This window comes from Tachyglossus aculeatus, chromosome 1 (assembly GCF_015852505.1).
Source record: "Tachyglossus aculeatus isolate mTacAcu1 chromosome 1, mTacAcu1.pri, whole genome shotgun sequence".
NCBI classification, from domain to species: Eukaryota; Metazoa; Chordata; class Mammalia; order Monotremata; family Tachyglossidae; genus Tachyglossus; species Tachyglossus aculeatus.
Window position 1 is genome coordinate 10,968,608 of NC_052066.1, and position 18,746 is coordinate 10,987,353.

Below are 18,746 nucleotides of genomic sequence, written 5' to 3' on the forward strand. Positions count from 1 at the left end.
CGTGCGTGTGGCAGTGTGTATGTGTACCTGTGTGTGTGTGTGTGTGTGTGTGCGCCTGTGTGTGTATGCCTGTGTGTGTGCATGTTTGCACTCACCCAGAGCATCCACTTGGTCAGTCAGTCAATCGTATTTATCGAGCGCTTACTGTGTGCAGAGCACTGGTCTAAGCGCTTGGGAGAGGACAATACAGCGATATAACAGATACATTCCCTGCCCACAGTGAGCTTACAGTCTAGAGGGGGAGAGGAACACTAGTGGCTTAGGGGCAAGAGCCCGGGCTTGGGAGTCAGAGGACGTGGGTTCTAATCCTGGCTCCATCACCTGTCTGCTATGTGGCCTTGGACAAGTCACTTCACTTCTCTGGGCCTCAGTTACCTCATCTGGAAAATGGGGATGAAGACTGTGAGCCCCACGCGGGACAACCTGATCACCTTGTATCCACCCCAATGCTTAGAACGGTGCTTGGCACATAAGTGCTTAACAAATACCATCATTATTATTCTCTGTGCCTCAGTTACCTCATCTGTAAAATGGGGCTGAAGACTGTGAGCCCCACCCAACCTGGGACAACCTGATCACCTTGTATCTATCCCAGTGCTTAGAACAGCATATAGTAAATGCTTAACAAATACCATTATTATTATTAAATACAGCAGAGCCCATTGTTGCGTAGGGATTGTCTCTATTTGTTGTTGAATTGTACTTTCCAAACGCTTACTACAGTGCTGTGCACACAGTAAGAGCTCAGTAAATACGACTGAGTGAATGAATGAATGAAAGAATTCCCCGCCCACAATTATTGAGACTGTGAGCCCCACATGGGACAGGGACTATGTTCAATGTGATTTGCTTACATCCGCCCCAGCGCTTAGTATAGTGCCTGGCACATAGTAAGCGCTTAAGAAATACCATCGTTATTATTATCAGAGAAGCAGCAGGGCATAATGGATAGAGCCAGGGCCCGGGAGTCAGAAGGTCATGAGTCCTAATCCTAGCTCCTCTACTTGTCTGCTGTGACCTTGGGCAAGTCACTTCACTTCTTTGGGCCTCAGTTCCCTCATCTGTGAAATGGGGGATGGAGACTGTGAGACCCACATGGGACAGGGACTGTGTCCAACCCAATTTGTTTGTGTCCACCCCAGTGCTTAGTACAGTGCCTGACACATAGGAAGTGCTTAACAAATACCATTATTATTATTTTTATTACATGGGATGAAGGAGCTGAGGAACATGTGTCTATCATTGAGTTTGTGTGTGGCTGCAGGCCATGTAGTGTGTATTTGCATGGCTGTGGCCGTGTGCTGCAAAGCATATGCGTGTCTGTGCTGTGTGCCCGCAGGGCACATGTACGTGGCTGTGTGCCACAGGGCATGTCTGTATGCGTGTGTGTGTGTGCGCACTTGTTTATGTGGCTACGTGCCACATAATGGTGTGGGGGGGGAGGGGGAGGCACGTGCGTGGCCGCGTGCCTGGGAGCGTGTGTGCGCACGTGTGTGCGGCCCTGTGCAGGCCCCAGGGGCCTTCGCCATCCTCTCTGTGCAGGAGGAAGGATGGTGGGGGCGGCCCAGGGCTCCGGGCAGGCCTGGGCCGGCCCTGTCATGGAGGAGGCGGAGGAGGCTGGCAAAGGCCGGGTCCAGTGGAAGGAGTTGGGTAGGGAGGGGTCGCCGGGGTGGGAAAGTCTCCCTGACCTCAACTCTGAGGTCTGCCGCCCTGGGGACCCATGGCCGGGACTGCTGCACCGGGACTTTTCCGCCAGGACTGCTGCTGGGACTACTCTTTCTGCTGGGCCCTCTCCTCAGCTGCCGGAGCTGCTTTATTAGAGCCACTAGGCCAGGGTCCCTCTGCCGGGACTTTTCTTCTAGTCACCTCCCTTCTCTCCTTCTCCAGCCCAGCCCGCACCCTCCGCTCCTCCACCGCTAATCTCCTCACTGTACCTCGTTCTCGCCTGTCCCGCCATCGACCCCCGGCCCACGTCATCCCCCGGGCCTGGAATGCCCTCCCTCTGCCCCTCCGCCAAGCTAGCTCTCTTCCTCCCTTCAAGGCCCTGCTGAGAGCTCACCTCCTCCAGGAGGCCTTCCCAGACTGAGCCCCTTCCTTCCTCTCCCCCTCGTCCCCCTCTCCATCCCCCATCTTACCTCCTTCCCTTCCCCACAGCACTTGCGTATATGTATATATGGTTGTACATATTTATTACTCTATTTATTTATTTATTTATTTTACTTGTACATTTCTATCCTATTTATTTTATTTTGTTGGTATGTTTGGTTCTGTTCTCTGTCTCCCCCTTTTAGACTGTGAGCCCACTGTTGGGTAGGGACTGTCTCTATGTGTTGCCAATTTGTACTTCCCAAGCGCTTAGTACAGTGCTCTGCACATAGTAAGCGCTCAATAAATACGATTGATTGATTGATTGATTGATTCTAGGACTGTTCTGCTGCTGGGACTGCTCTGTCAGAGCCACCGTGCCAGGGTCCCTCCAGCGCTTAGAACAGTGCCTGGCACATAGTAAGAGCTTAACAAATGCCATTATTATTATTATTATTATTACTGGGACTACTCTGTTTGTTAGAGCCACCCTGCCAGGGTCCCTCTGCTGGGACTTTTCTCCTAGGACTGCTCCGTTAAGACTGTGCTGCCGGGACTCCTTTGCTGGGACTACTCTGCTGTGACTGCTTTCTCAGAGCCATTCTGCAGGGACTTTTCTTCCAGGACTGCTCTGCTGCTGGGACTGCTCTCCTGGGCCATGGGCTGCTCTGCTCAACCATTCCGCTGGGACTTCTCTCCTGGGACTACTCTGCTGGGACTACTCTGTCAGAGCCACTCTGCCAGGGTCGCTCCACTAGGACTGCCCTTCTGGGACTGCTGTAACAGAAACGGCTACGCCCGCGTGACTCTGCTGCGATTTTTCAGCCAGGACTGCTCTGCTGGGACTACTCTGCTGGGAATGGTCTGCTGGGAATGGTCTGCTGGGAATGGTCTGCTGGGGTTGCTCTATAAGAGCCATTTGGCTGGGGACGCTCTGCTGGGACTCTTCTTCTGAGACCGCTCTGCTGCTGGGACCACATGCCAGGATTCCTCTGCCGGGACTGCTCTGCTGGGGCTGCTTTACTGGGGCCATCCTGCTGGGACTGCTTTGTTGGGACTCCTCTGCTGGGACTGCTCTGCCGGGACTGTTCTCCCGGAACTACTCTTCTGGGACTGCTCTGCCAGGACTGCTCTGCTGGGACTATTTTCCTGGGACTACTCTTTTGGGGCTGCTTTGTTGCGACTCCTCTGCTGGGAATGGTCTGCCTGGACTACTCTTCTGGGACTGCTCTGCCAGGACTGTTCTCCCGGGACTACTCTTCTGGGACTGCTCTGCCAGGACTGCTCTGCTGGGACTATTTTCCCGAGACAACTCTGTTGGGGCTGCTTTGTTGGGACTCCTCTGCTGGGAATGGTCTGCTGGGACTACTCTGCTGGGACTGCTCTGCTGGGACTACTCTGCTGGGGCTGCTTTGTCGGGACTCCTCTGCTGGGAATGGTCTGCAGGGACTACTCTGCTGGAACTGCTCTGCCAGGACTGCTCTCCCGGGACTACTCATTCATTCATGCATTCATTCAATCGTATTTATTGAGCGTCTACTGTGTGCAGAACACTGTACTAAGCACTTGGGAAGTACAAGTTGGCACACATAGAGACTGTCCCTTCCCAACAACGGGCTCACAGTCTAGAAGTGGGAGACAAACAACAAAACAAAACATGTAGAAAGGTGTCAAAACCATCAGAATAAATAGAATTATAGCTATGTGCACATCATTAACAAAATAGAGTAGTAAATATGTACAAGTCAAATAGAGTAATAAATCTGTACAAATATATACAAGTGCTGTGGGGAGGGGAAGGAGGTAGGGCAGAGGGGGCGGATGGGGAGGAGGAGAGGAGAAAGGGGGCTCAGTCTGGGAAGACCTCCTGGAGGAGGTGAGCTCTCAGTAGGGCTTTGAAGGGAGGAAGAGAGCTAGCTTGGTGGATGTGTGGAGGGAGGGCATTCCGGGCCAGGGGAAGGACGTGGGCCAGGGATCGACGGTGGGACAAGTGAGAACGAGGCTCAGTGAGGAGGTTAGCGGCGGCAGAGGAACGGAGGGTGCGGGCTGGGAGGGAGAAGGGGGGAAGGAGAGAATGGAGGTGAGGTAGGAGGGGGCGAGGGGATGGAGAGCCTTGAAGTCGAAAATGAGGAGTTTTTGCTTGATTAATAGGTTCATTCATTCTATTATATTTATTGAGCGCTTACTGTGTGCAGAGCACTGTACTAAGCGCTTGGGAAGTACAAGTTGGCAACATATAAAGACAGTCCCTACCCAACAATGGGCTCGTTGGCAGGCAACCTCTGGAGATTTTTGAGGAGGGGAGTGACATGCCCAGAGCGTTTCTGTAGAAAGATAATCTGGGCAGCTGAGTGAAGTATAACCTGAAGCGGGGAGAGACAGGAGGATGGGAGATCAGAGAGGAGGCTGATGCAGTCATCCAGTCAAGATAGGATGAGAGATTGAACCAGCAAGGTAGTGGTTTGGATGGAGAGGAAAAGGTGAATTTTAGTGATGTTGTGGAGGTGAGACCGGCAGGTTTTGGCGACGGATTGGATGTGTGGGGTGAATGAGAGAGTGGAGTCGAGGATGACACCAAGGTTGTGGGCTTGTGAGATGGGAAGGATGGTAGTGCCGATAACAGTGACAGGAAAGTCAGGGAGAGTAGTCTTCTGGGACTGCTCTGTTGAGACTGCTCTGCCATGACTCCTCTGCTGGGACTGCTCTGCTGGGGCTGCTTTACTGGGGCCGCTCTGCTGGGACTGCTTTGTTGGGACTCCTCTGCTGGGACTGCTCTCCTGGGAATACTCTTCTGGGACTACTCTTCTGGGACTGCTCTGCTGAGACTGCTCTGTCAGGCTGCTGGGATTCCTCTGCTGGGCCTCCTCTGCTGGGACTGCTCTGCTGGGGCTTCTTTATTGGGACCGCTCTGCCGGGACTGTTCTCCTGGGACTACTCTTCTGGAACTACTCTGCTGGGACCGCTCTGCCGGGAGCTGTCCAGCTGGCCTGTCACGGGAGCCCAGCTTGGGGAAGTCCAGCCCGGAGAGGCCAGAACCGGGCAGTTCCGATGAGCTGGTGGGCTTTGTGTGGCTCATTTCTGCATGCCGCTGCCCGGGACACACCATCATGAGAGCCCCGCTTCCGGCCTCCAGCTGGTCGGGTGGGGGTTGGGGGGCTGGGCCCAGCAATGAGGATGGGCACAAGTCCAAGGGGTGTGTGTGTGCGTGTGCGTGTGCCTGGGTATGCCTGTGTATGCACACCTGTGCATGCACATGTGGTCTGCATATGTGTGCCTTGATCCTTTGTTCCAGCCCAGCTTGTCCCAGGGCTCTGTGGGGGAGGCAGTGGGGTGCGGGGAGGGTCCCCCTGGGGCTCTGGGCGGATGGCGGTGGGGTGGGGGTGGGTGGGTGTCGGCCTGGACCAGGGCTCACTGTTCTCTGGAGGACACTTCCTGTTACCACACCAGGACAGATGCCCGCCACTGTGGATTTTCCCGGAGTTCCTGGCGGCAGGGCAGGGCTCCCCAGGGCAACCCTTCCCTTGCACTCACCCGCTCCAGGCAGCCAGCCCAAGTCCCTCGGACCCCCTCCCCGAGTCCCACCCCAGCCCCACCCTCCAAAACTCCAGGACCCCATGGGCCAGCTCCGTCTTCGTCCGGGGCCGCCACCCTGAGGCCCAGAACCTCTGGACCAACTGGCTCCCTCTCCCAATCAATCAATTGACGGTGTTTATCGAGCGCTTACGGTGTGCGGAGCCCTGAGGTAAGCGCTTGGGAGGGGACGATCGCGTTGGTAGACGCGATCCCTACCACAGACACCTTCCAGTCTACGGGGCGGGGGACAGACATTCAAGGAAATTAGCCACATGGAAGCAGCAGGATCCCTATGGCTCCAGGCCCTGATGGACGGCGGGTGACTGCGAGGCTGAGGCCGGAGAGACTGACTGGCCTCTCCAAGGCCCTTAGGCCAAGACAATCTCACAGCTCTGGGTCTCCAGACCCCGGAGGGAAGACCTGAGCCCCTCCTCCCAGCCCCCCACAGAGATTGGGTCACAAACGCTGCTGGGAAATGGGTCCGGCCGGATCGGTCCCAGAAGAACTCTGTGGGAGCCGTGTGAGGGTGTCGGGGTCAGTCAGTTGACCATATTTATTGAGTGTGTACTGTGGGCAGAGCACTGGACTAAGCACTTGGGAGAGTACAATAGGTCAGTGGAACAGACCCATTCCCTGCCCACAGTTTGCTCACAGTCTGGAGGGGGAGACAGGCACTAATAGAAATAAATAAATGATGGAGGTGGACATAAGTGCTGTGGGGCTGGGAGGGGAGATGAAGAAAGGGAGCAAGTCAGGGTGACCCAGAAGGGAGTGGGAGAAGAGGAAAGGGGAAGTTTCAATCAGGGAAGGCCTCTTGGAGGAGATGGGCCTTCAATAAGGCTTGGAAGGTGGGGAGAGGAATTTTCTGTCAGATTTGGGGAGGGAGGGCATTCCAGGCCAGAGGCAGGACGTGGGCAAGAGGTCAGAGGTGAGATAGACGAGATGGAGGGACAGTGAGAAAGTTGGCATTAGAAGAGCAGAGCGTGCGGGCTGGGCTAAAGGAGAAGAAAAGTGAAAAGAGGTCGGAGGGGGCAAGGGGATTGAGGGCTCTGTGTCTGTTTATTGTTGATTGTCCTTTCCCTAGCGCTTAGTCCAGTGCTCTGTGCACAGTAAGTGCTCAAAAAATACTACCGACTGACTGACTTTAGAAGGGGGATGAGGGGCCCGGAGAGGCTAAATTCTGGAAAGGTGTGGTCTTGTGGCCCACCAGGTAGCACTGGGGACCTTCCAGCTGGTCCTGCTCTGCAGAGGTCATCCCGGGCAACCTGCTGCCTCTGAGCGGGAAGATACCCCTCTCCCAACTCAGACCGCTTGGATGGCTCCAGGGAAGAAACCTCCTCATCCTCTCCGGGCCAGGTGGTTGGGAAGTACTTTCTGAGGTCTAACTCTTCCCCGTCCTGCTGCTCCTCCTCCTCCTCATCTTCCTCCTCCTCCCTCCTCCCCCCCAATCCCGGCTCTGCCATTTGTCAGCTGTGTGACCTTTGGCAAGTCACTTAAATTCCCTGGGCCTCAGTTCCCTCATCTGTAAAATGGGGATTGAGACTGTGAGCCCCAGGTGAGACAGGCGCTGTGTCCAACTCAATTTGCTTGCATCCACCCCAGCACTTAGTACAGTGCCTGGCACACAGTAAGTGCTTAACAAATACCACAGTTATCATCATCATTATTATTATCCTTCCCCTCTCCCTTCCTTCCTCCTCCTCCTCTTCCTCCCGCTCTTCCTCCTCCTTTTCCTCATCCTCCCCTTTCCCATCCTTCCCCTCTCCCCACCCTCCTCCTCCTCCTCCTTCCCTCCCCCTGGAGCCCAGCTTGGGCCCAGAGCAGGCAGCCAACAAGCCGGCAGGCCAGGCCGGGATGGAACCTCGGTGTCCGGCCTGCCCAGGGAGAGGGGTGGTGGGGGAACCGTGACTCTTGGTGGGGGCTGAGGGGTGGTCACACCTTCAGGAATCCGAGCCCCTCCGGACCTCGGATTGGAGGGGGGTCTCCTGCCATGCAAGGCTCATGCTCCCCTCCACCCCCAGCCTGCTCTCCAGTTCTGGCCGCAGCTGGGGATGGGGGTGGGGAGGGGATGGCGGGGGCTGAAGAGAAAGGTGGAGTGGGAACGGAGATGGTTTCCTGGGGGGAGTCAGAAGGGACTGTCTCGCCCCTCTCCAGTCCATCCGTCTGTCCATCCTTCTGGCTGCAGGTATGTCCACTACTTCAGCGGGCTGCTGTCCGGCTCCATCAAGATGAACAACAAGCCGCTGTTTCTGCACCACGTCATCATGCACGGCGTCCCCGATTTCGAGTCCAGAGGAGGTGCCGCCTCACCCTGTCTCCCTCACCCCCTTCGCCCCCCGCCTCCTCTCCCCTTCCCTTCCCTCTCTCCATCCCACTCTCGCCCTCCTCTCTCCCTTCCCCCTTCCCATTCATTCGTTCAGTCGTTCAGTCATATTTATTGACCGCTTACTATGTGCAGAGCACGATACTGAGTGCTTGGGAGAGTACACTTATCTGATGTGTGGCCTTGGGCAAGTCGCTTGGCTTCTCTGTGCCTCGGTTACCTCATCTGTAAAATGGGGATTGAGACTGTGAGCCCCAGATGGGACAGGGATGGAGTCCAACTCGATTAGCTTGTATTTCATTCATTCATTCAATCGTATTTATTGAGCACTTACAGTGTGCAGAGCACTGTACTAAGTGCTTGGAAAGTACAGTCGGTGACATATAGAGATGGTCCCTACTCAACAACGGGCTCACAGTCTAGAAGGGGGAGACAGGCAATAAAACAAAACATGTAGACAGGTGTCAAAATTGTCAGAACAGATATTTATCCCAGCGCTTAGAACAGTGGTTAACATATAGTCAGCGCTTAACAAATACCATCATCATCATCATCGCAGTACAGCAATAGACACATTCCCTGCCCACAGTGAGTTTATAGTCTGTTGGTGGGAGACAGACATTAATATAAAAATAAGTTGAATGACAGATATGGACAGAGAAGAAGTGTGGCTCAATGAAAACAGCATGGGCTTTGGAGTCAAAGGTCATGGGTTCAAATCTCATTCCACCAATTGTCAGCTGTGTGACTTTGGGCAAGTCACAACTTCTCTGCCTCAGTTACCTCATCTGTAAAAATGGGGATTAAGATTGTAAGCCCTCCATGGGACAACCTGATCACCTTGTAACCTCCCCAGCGCTTAGAACAGTGCTTTGCGCATAGTAAGTACTTAATAAATGCCATCATTATTATAAGTGCTGTGGGACTGGGAGGGGGGCAGAGCAAAGGGAGCAGGTCAGGGTGATGCTGAAGGGTGTGGGAGATGAGGAAAAGTGGGGCTTAGTCTGGCAAGGCCTCTTGGAGGAGATGGGCCTTCAACGGGGCTTTGAAGCCAGAGAGAGTGAATGTCTGTGGGTTTTGAGGAGGGAGGGTGTTCCAAGCCAGAGGCAGGATGTGGGCCAGGTATGGGCAGTGAGACAGGCGAGATGGAGGCCCAGTGAGCAGGTTAGCGGCACCAGAGGAGTGGAGCGTGCGGACTGGGTTGTAGAAGGAGAGAAGGGAGGTGATGTAGGAGGGGGTGGGGCGATGGACAGCTTTCAAGCCAACGATGAAGAGTTTTTGTTTGTTGCAGAAGTGGATGGGCAACCACTGGAGGTTTTTGAGGAGCGGGGTGGCACGTCCTGAACGTTTTTGTTGAAAAATGATCCAGGCAGCAGAGTGAAGTATGGGGACTGGAGCAGGAGAGACAGAAGGCTGGGAGACTGGTGGTCATCCAGGCTGGAGAGGATGAGTGATTGGATTAACGTGGTAGTGGTTTGGGTGGAGAGGATAAGGCAGATGTTTCCCTCTTTCCATCCCTCTCACTCTCTTCCCCCTTCTCTCCCTCCCCCGTTCCTGTCTCCCTTCCTCCTCCTCCCTCCCCTCTTTCCATCTCCCCCTACTCCTTCCCACTCTCGCTTCCCCCCCCACCACCCCCATCTCTCCCCCAGCTCCCCAGGCCCACCGCCAACACCCCTCCCCTCCTCCCACCCTCACAGGCTGCCGCCCCTTCCTCAAAATCTACCAGGCCATGCAGCTTGTCTACACATCTGGCATCTAGTAAGTCATTCCCGGGGGTTCCCAGTGACCGCGTCCAGGGGCAGGGCCTGAAGTGGTGGACAACTGTCTGGTGGTGGGGCCATTTACCAGCCCCCCTCCGCACCCTCCTCTGCCAAGAGCGGGGAGCCAGCCCCCATCCCCCGGCTTCTGCTATGAGGATGGGTTGGGGGCCTCAGAGTCTCAGCTTTCCTGCCTGTAAAGTGGGTTCAGTCAATCAACCAATCGCATTTCTTGGACACTCATTCTGGGCAGAGCGGGAAGGGGCATGCCGGGCCAGAGGAAGGACGTGGGCAAGGGATCAGTGTCCAGATACAGGAGATTGAGGTGCAGTTGCTAGAGAAATAGCGTGTCTTGGTGATTAGAGCCCAGGTCTGGGAGTTAGAAGGACCTGGGTTCTAATCCCGGCTCTGCCGCTTGTCTGCTGTGTGACCTTGGGAAGTCACCAAACTTCTGTGTGTCTCAGTTACCTCAACTGTAAAATGGGGATTGTGACTGGGAGCCCTATGTTGGACAGGGGCTGTGTGTAACCTGTTGATCTTTTATATAGCTCAGTGCTTAATACAGTGCCTGGCCCATAACAAGTGCTTAAAAAATTCCGCAATTTTATCATAATTATTTTGGCATTAGAGGAGCAGAATGTGTGGGCTGGGAATGTGTTATATTGTTGTTGTTGTCTTTTAGACTGTGAGCCCACTGTTGGGTAGGGACTGTCCCTATATGTTGCCAACTTGTACTTCCTAAGTGCTTAGTACAGTGCTCTGCACATAGTAAGCGCTCAATAAATACAATTGATTGATTGATTGATTGTTTGGCATTCTGCCAAGCGCTTAATACAGTAATACTATACTTGATTACCTCCTATTTACCCCAGCGCTTAGAACAGTGCTTGATACATTCATTCATTCATTCAGTCGTATTTATTAGTGCTTAATGTGTGCAGAGCACTGTAGAGAGCGCTTGGGAAAGTACAATACAACAATCAGCAGTCACTTTCCCTGCCCACAATGAGCTCACAGTCAAGCGGAGGGAGACAGACATCAATACAAGTAAACAGACTTAACAAATACCATCATTATTGTTATTATTAATAAATATGATTGATTGATTATTCATTCAATTGTATTTATTGAGTGCTTACTTAGAGAAGCAATGTGGCTCAGTGGAAAGAGCACGGGCTTTGGAGTCAGAGGTCATGGGTTCAAGTCCCGGCTCCGCCAATTGTCAGCTGTGTGACTTTGGGCAAGTCACTTAACTTCTCTGTGCCTCAGTGACCTCATCTGTAAAATGGGAATTAAAACTGTGAGCCCCCCCATGGGACAACCTGATCACCTTGTAACCTCCCCAGTGCTTAGAACAGTGCTTTGCACATAGTAAGCACTTAATAAATGCCATTATTATTATTATTATTACTGTGTGCAGAGCACTGGATTAAGCTCTTGGGAAGTCCAAGTCGGCAACGTATAGAGATGGTTCCTACCCAACTACGGGCTCACAGTCTAGAAGGGGAGACAGACAACAACGCAAAACAAGTAGACAGGTGTCAGATTGATTGATTATCTGAGTTGCAGTAGGAGAGTAGTGAGATGAGGTAGGAGGGGGCAAGGGGATGGAGGGATTTAAAGCTGATGGTGAGGAGTTTGGGTTGATGGGGGGTGGCATGTGGGTGGGGGGAAGGTGGGAAGGGGCAGGGGCAGGGGGGAGGCCACAGTGGGAGGGGAGGGGGATATAGAGGAAAAGGGGAGGGGGAAGGGGACAGGGAAGGGAGAGAGGCCCTGTGCTCTGGGTTTCCCTCCCCCAGACCCCCCTCTCCATTGCGGTCTCTCCTCACCCTCTCCCTACCCCCTCATCCTTTCCCCCTCCCCACCACCCAACCAACCGCAGCAACGTGCGAGGAGACAGCCAGACCAGCATCTGCATCACTATCGAGCCAGGCCTGCTGCTCAAGGGCGATATCCTGGTGAGGATTCAATGCCCCCTCCCCGGACATGATCCCCCCCTTACTCCCCACCAACCTCTGATCACCATCGAGGCGGAGGACCACCATGGCCGAGTGGCTGGAGCCCAGGCCTGGGAATCAGAAAGTCATGGGTTCCAATCCCGGCTCCACCACATGCCAGCTGTGTGGCCTTGGGCAAATCACTTTACTTCTCTGGGCCTCAGTCACCTCATCTGGAAAATGGACATGGAGACTGTGAGCCCCACGTGGGACAGGTCCTGGGTCCAACTGCATTTGCTTGTATCCACCCCAGCACCTAGTATAGTGCCTGACACACAGTAAGCACTTAACAAGTACCATAATAATAATAACCTGATTTGCTTGTATCCATCCCAGTGTTTAATACAGTGCCTGACACACAGTAAAAACTTAACAAATACCATAATAATAACCTGATTTGCTTGTATCCACTCCAATGTTTAATATAGTGCCTGACACACAGTAAGCCCTAAACAAGTACCATAATAATAACCTGGTTTGCTTGTATCCATCCCAGTGTTTAATACAGTGCCTGACACACAGTAAAAACTTAACAAATACCATAATAATGACCTCATTTGCTTGTATCCACTCCAATGTTTAATATAGTGCCTGACACACAGTAAGCACTTAACAAGTACCATAGTAATAACAACCTGATTTGCTTGTATCCATCCCAATGTTTAATACAGTGCCTGACACACAGTAAAAACTTAACAGATACCATAATAATAACCTGATTTGCTTGTATCCACTCCAATGTTTAATATAGTGCCTGACACACAGTAAGTGCTTAACAAGTACCATAATAATAACCTGATTTGCTTGTATCCATCCCAATGTTTAATACAGTGCTTGACACACAGTAAAAACTTAACAAATACAATAATAATAACCTGATTTGCTTGTATCCACTCCAACGTTTTAGTGCCTGACACACAGTAAGCGCTTAACAAATACCATAATAATAATAACCTGATTTGCTTGTATCCACCCCAGTGTTAAATACAGTCCCTGACACACAGTAGAAGCTTAACAAATACCATAATAATAATAACCTGATTTGCCTGTATCCACCCCAGTGTTTAGTGCAGTACACATAATAAAAGCTTAACAAATACCATGATAATAATAATAACCTGATTTGCCTGTATCCACCCCAGTGTTTAGTGCAGTACACATAATAAAAGCTTAACAAATACCATGATAATAATAATAACCTGATTTGCTTGGCTCAGTGGAAAGAGCCCGGGCTTTGGAGTCAGAGGTTGTAGGTTCTGCCACTTGTCAGCTATGTGACTTTGGGCAGTCCCTTCATTTCTCTGGGCCTCAGTTACCTCATCTGTAAAATGGGGATGAAGACTGTGAGCCCCCACCTGGGACAACCTGCTTACCTTGTATTTACCCCAGCGCTTAGAACAGTGCTTGGCACATAGTAAGCACTTAACAAATAATAATAATAATAATAATAATGGCATTTATTAAGCGCTTACTATGTGCAAGGCACTGTTCTAAGCGCTGGGGATATACAAGGTGGTCAGGTTGTCCCACAGGGGGCTCACAGTCTTCATCCCCATTTTAACAAGTGCCATCATTATTCTTATTATTATAAATGCCATCATTATTATTTATTATTATTGTATCCACCCCAGTGTTTAGTACAGTGCCTGACACATGACACCATCATCGTGGCTCAGTGGAAAGAGGCCGGGCTTGGGAGTCAGAGGTAATGGGTTCAAATCCCGGCCCCGCCAGTTGTCAGTGGCTGTGTGACTTTGGGCAAGTCACCTCACTTCTCTGTGCCTCAGTGACCTCATCTGTAAAAAGGGGATGAAGACTGTGAGCCCCCCGTGGAACAACCTGATCACCTTGTATCCTCCCCAGTGCTTAGAACAGTGCTTTGCACATAGTAAGCGCTTAACAAATGCCATTATCATTATTAATAATAACTATAATAATTATATAATATATTATAATTTATAAATATATAAATATAAATATTTTTATATTACATTATATATTATATTGTGTAATAATATAATATCATCATCATCAATCATATTTATTGAGCACTTACTATGTGCAGAGCACTGTACTAAGCGCTTGGGAAGTACAAATTGGCAACATATAGAGACAGTCCCTACCCAACAGTGGGCTCACAGTCTAAAAGGGGGAGACAGAATAATAATGGCATTTATTAAGCGCTTACTTTGTGCAAGGCACTGTTCTAAGCGCTGGGGAGGTTGCGAGGTGATCAAGTGGTCCCAAGGGGGCTCACAGTCTTAATCCCCATTTTACAGATGAGGGAACTGAGGCCCAGAGAAGTGAAGTGACTTGCCCAAAGTCACACAGCTGACAAGTGGCGGAGCCGGGATTGGAACCCATGACCTCTGACTCCAAAGTCTGTGCTCTTTCCATTGAGCCACGCTGCTTCCCCTTTATTATAATATAATACAATATAATACAATACAATATAATACAACATAATATAATATAATATGATATAATGCAATATAATATAAAATATAATATAATATAATATAATATAATAAATATAATATAATATATCGTATATTATATATTATAATAGATTGCATCATATATCATAATATATTATATTATATTATTATATTATATTATATTATATTATATTACATTATTTCATATTTTATATTATGTTTTATTTTATTATATTACATTACATTACATTATATTATATTATATTATATTATATTATATTTATTTTATAAAATATAAAGTATTTTATATATTTTATATAAATATAAAATATTTATAAATAAACATATAATGATAATTATTAGTCCCCCTTTGATGACTTGAAGGCCCGCCCCCTTAACAGGCCACGCCCACTCCATTGGCCACGCCCACACAGGTGGCCACTACAGCTCAACGGGGCAGGCCCCTCCACTGGCCACGCCCCTCCATGGCCACGCCCCCTCAGTCCAGTGCTCTGCACACAGTAAGCGCTCAATGAATACGATTGAATGAATGAATTCCCCCACGATCCCCCCAAAGATCCCCACCTGCTGCTCAAGGGGGATGTCCTGGGGAGAATTCTTGGCTCCGCCCACGGCCACCCCCCTTTCCTGAGCACCCCCCTGCCCCCCCCATCAGGTTACGGCCTTTCCATTCACAACTCCCTCCCACCGGCCTCTGATCACCATAATAATAATAATAATAATAATGATGGCATTTATAAAGTACTTACTATGTGCAAAGCACTGTTCTAAGCGCTGGGGAGTTACAAGGTGATCAGGTTGTCCCACAGGGGGCTCAATGGAATGAATGAGTGAAAGACTGACTATTATCCTCCTTGAGAAGCAGGAGGGGCTTGATAATAATAATTTTGGTATTTGTTAAGCGCTTACTATAAGCAAAGCACTGTTCTAAGCGCTTGGGGAGGATACAAGGTGATCACGTTGTCCCACGTGGGGCTCATAATCTTAATCCCCATTTTACAGATGAGGTCACTGAGGCACAGAGAAGTGAAGTGACTTTCATTCATTCATTCATTCAATCGTATTTATTGAGCGCTACAGTGCTCTGCACACAGTAAGCGCTCAATAAATACGATTGATTGATTGATTGTGTGCAGAGCACTGTACTAAGTGCTTGGGAAGTACAAGTTGGCAACATATAGAGACGGTCCCTACCCAACAGCGGGCTCACAGTCTAGAAGGGGGAGACAGACAACAAAACAAAACATATAAACCAAATAAAATGAATTGAATAAACATGTACAAGTAAAATAGAGTAATAAATATATACAAACATATATACATAAATACAGGTGCTGTGGGGAGGGGAAGGAGGTAAGGCGGGGCGATGGGGAGGGGGAGGAGGGGGGAGAGAAAGGAGGGGACTCAGTCTGGGAAGGCCTCCTGGAGGAGGTGAGCTCTCAGTAAGGCTTTGAAGGGAGGAAGAGAGCTAGCTTGGTGGAGGTGAGCTCTCAGTAAGGCTTTGAAGGGAGGAAGAGAGCTAGCTTGGTGGATGTGCGGAGGGAGGGCAATAAAAGACAAATGCATTTCCTGTCCACAACGAGCTTACTCCCCTCCCCTCCCCCTTCTTTCTCCTCCCGCTTCTCCTCTGCTTCCCCCTCTAAAAATAATAATAATAATAATAGTGGTGGTATTTGTTAAGCGCTTACTATGTTAACAATAATAATAATGTTGGTATTTGTTAAGTGCTTTCTATATGCCAAGCACTGTTCTAAGCTCTGGGGGACAGACAAGGTGATCAGGTTGTCCCACATGGGGCTTACAGTCTTAATCCCCATTTTACAGAGGAGATCACTGAGGCACAGAGAAGTTAAGTGGCTTGCCCAAGGTCACACAGCTGACAAGTGGCGGAGGCGGGATTAGAACCCACAACCTCTGACTCCCAAGCCTGGGCTCTTTTGCCAAGCATTGTTCTATGTGCTGGGGTAGATACAAGGTCATCAGGTTGGACACGGTTCTTATCCCTCATGGGGCTCACAGTCTTGATTCCAATTTGACAGATGAGGTAACTGAGGCCCAGAGAAGTGAAGCAACTTGCCCTAGCTCAGCCATCAGACCTGTGGCAAAGCGTGGCTCGATGGAACGAGCACGGGCTTTGGAGTCAGAGGTCATGGGTTCAAATCCCGGCTCTGCCAATTGTCAGCTGTGTGACCTTGGGCAAGTCACTTAACTTCTCTGGGCCTCAGTTACCTCATCTGTAAAATGGGGATGAAGACTGTGAGCCCCACGTGGGACAACCTGATCACCTTGTATCCCCCCAGTGCTTAGAACAGTGCTTTGCACATAGTAAGCGCTTAACAAATGCTATTATTATTATTATTATTACCCTGGGGAGGTGTCGTGGCCCCACCCAGGCCCCGTCCCCTTGTCCTGGCCCCTGACCAACCTGTTGCATGTTGCTGTTGGCCTCTGCCCCCAGCTGTTAGGGTGGAGGACCCCCGGGTTGGGATGGGATTTGGGGGTCAGTGTTGGGGTCGGACCACCTGAGTCTGTTGTTCCCCTCCCCAAGAACCAGCCCCTGTGACCACAGAAAGTCCAGAGGGGCCAGGCCTAGTGACAGCCCTCCAGGGAGGGCGGCCTGGGATGAGGCGACCCCAGACCCGGGGACCCCCCTGCCTTCTGGGGGTGGTGGTCTGCGGGAGGCCAACTCATCCCACAGAGGGGGCACTCGGAGCCCCCCAGCCCGGGCTGCATCCTGACTGGCCTTCTCTCTCATGCCCTGTGTCTGTTCCCTCTGTCTGTCCGTCTGCGGGCCGCCCGCCGGCCCACCCCCAGCTCAAGTGCTATCACAAGAAGTACTGCAGCCCCGACCGAGACGTCATCTTCCGTGTGCAGTTCCACACGTGTGCCATCCATGACCTGGGCGTGGTCTTCGGGAAGGACGACTTGGATGACGCCTTCCAAGGTGCCGCCCTCCCCCCTCGCCTCTCCGGGAGGTCCATCTTAGAGAGCCACCCTACCCCCGACAGACCCTCCCCGGACAGGGCCAAACAGCAGGGAGACTCCTGCCCCAATTCGGGGGCTGCCCTTGAGTCCCCTCCCCATCCTGTGCCCAGCTGGGGCAGCTTGGGCATCACTGGGCTCCTTGGGCATCATGGGGAATCGGAAGTGGCTGAGCATTGCTTAGGCATCCCTGGGGCAGCTTGGGCCTCTCTGAGTCAGCTTGGGCATCTGTTGGGCATCACCAGGGCAGCTTGAGCATTGCTAGGGTATTTCTGGAGCAGCTTGGGCATCGCTTGAGCATCGTTGGGACAACCTAGGCATCTCTTGGGCGTTACTAGAGCATCTCTGGGAAGCTTGGGCATCGCTGGGGCATTTTGGGCATCGTGGCCATCTCTGGGGCAGGTTGGGCATCTCTGGGGCATCTCTGGGGCAGTTTGGGCATTGCTTGAGTATCACTGGGGTGTCTCTGGGACAGCTGAAACATTGCTGGGGCAGCTTGGTCATCTTTAGTGCACCTCTGGGGCAGCTTTAGCATTGCCAGGACAGCTTGGGCATTGCTGGGGCAACTCTGGGGCAATTTGGGCATCGCTTGGCCTTTGTGTCTCCTGTTTCAGATGAGCGGTTCCCCGAGTATGGCAAAGTGGAATTTGTGTTCTCCTATGGTCCCGAGAAAATTCAAGGTACGGTCACCCCCACCCCCACTCCGGCCCCCTGCCCCCATCCCCCCCACCCCCTGCCCCATCCCCCCATCCCCCTTCTCCCCTCCCTTCCTCCCCCCTTAAACTCGTACATATTTTGTTGTCTGTCTCCCCCTTCTAGACTGTGAGCCCATTGCTGGGTACGGATTGTCTCTATCTGTTGCTGAATTGTTCTTTCCAAGCGCTTAGTACAGTATTCTGCACACAGTAAGCGCTCAATAAATACGATTGAATGAATGAATGAATGAATGAATGAGTCAGAGGACCCAAGGGCGAGTCCCGGGTGTTTGACTTGGGCAAGTCAATTCACTTTTCTGGGCCTCATTTCCCTCATCAATAATAAGAATAATGATAGTATTTGTTAAGCGCTTACTATGTGCCAAACACTGTTCTAAGCGCTGGGGGAGATATAAGGTCATCAGGTTGGACACAGTCCCTGGCCACATGGGGCTCACTGTCTCCATCCCCATTTTCCAGATGAGGTAATTGAGGCCCAGAGTGTGCTCAAGGTCACACTGCACAAGCTTAAGAACCAGGATTAGAACCCACGACCCCTGACTCCCGAGCCCGGGATCTTGCCACTAGGCCACACTGCTTCTCTAGGAAGCGGGGAGCCACCTGATTAGTGTGGCATCTCCAGGTGGGACCGGGATTGGGTCCGCTCTGATCAGCCTTCCGATGTCAGTGCTGAGCGCAGTGCTGAGCGCTTAGTATGGGTGTAAGAAATGCAGACCAGTAACAGTTCATTCATTCATTCATTCAATCATATTTATTGAGCACTTACTATGTGCAGAGCACTATACTAAGCTCTTGGGAAGTACAAGTTGGCAACATATAGATACGGTCCCTACCCAACAGCGGGCTCACAGTTA

General features: G+C 51.3%; 1 protein-coding gene across 2 annotated transcripts in view; it reads left to right on the top strand.

The window, feature by feature from the left end:
* Window positions 1-18,746, top strand: part of TNS1 (tensin 1) — a 225,574-nt gene that overhangs the window by 89,232 nt on the left and 117,596 nt on the right. For both annotated transcript variants that reach the window (XM_038760090.1, XM_038760131.1), the window contains exons 11-15: window positions 7,844-7,956; window positions 9,679-9,739; window positions 11,621-11,696; window positions 17,009-17,138; window positions 17,791-17,856. In XM_038760090.1, coding sequence (XP_038616018.1) covers window positions 7,844-7,956; window positions 9,679-9,739; window positions 11,621-11,696; window positions 17,009-17,138; window positions 17,791-17,856 — 446 coding nt within the window. The remainder of the gene's footprint in view (window positions 1-7,843; window positions 7,957-9,678; window positions 9,740-11,620; window positions 11,697-17,008; window positions 17,139-17,790; window positions 17,857-18,746) is intronic.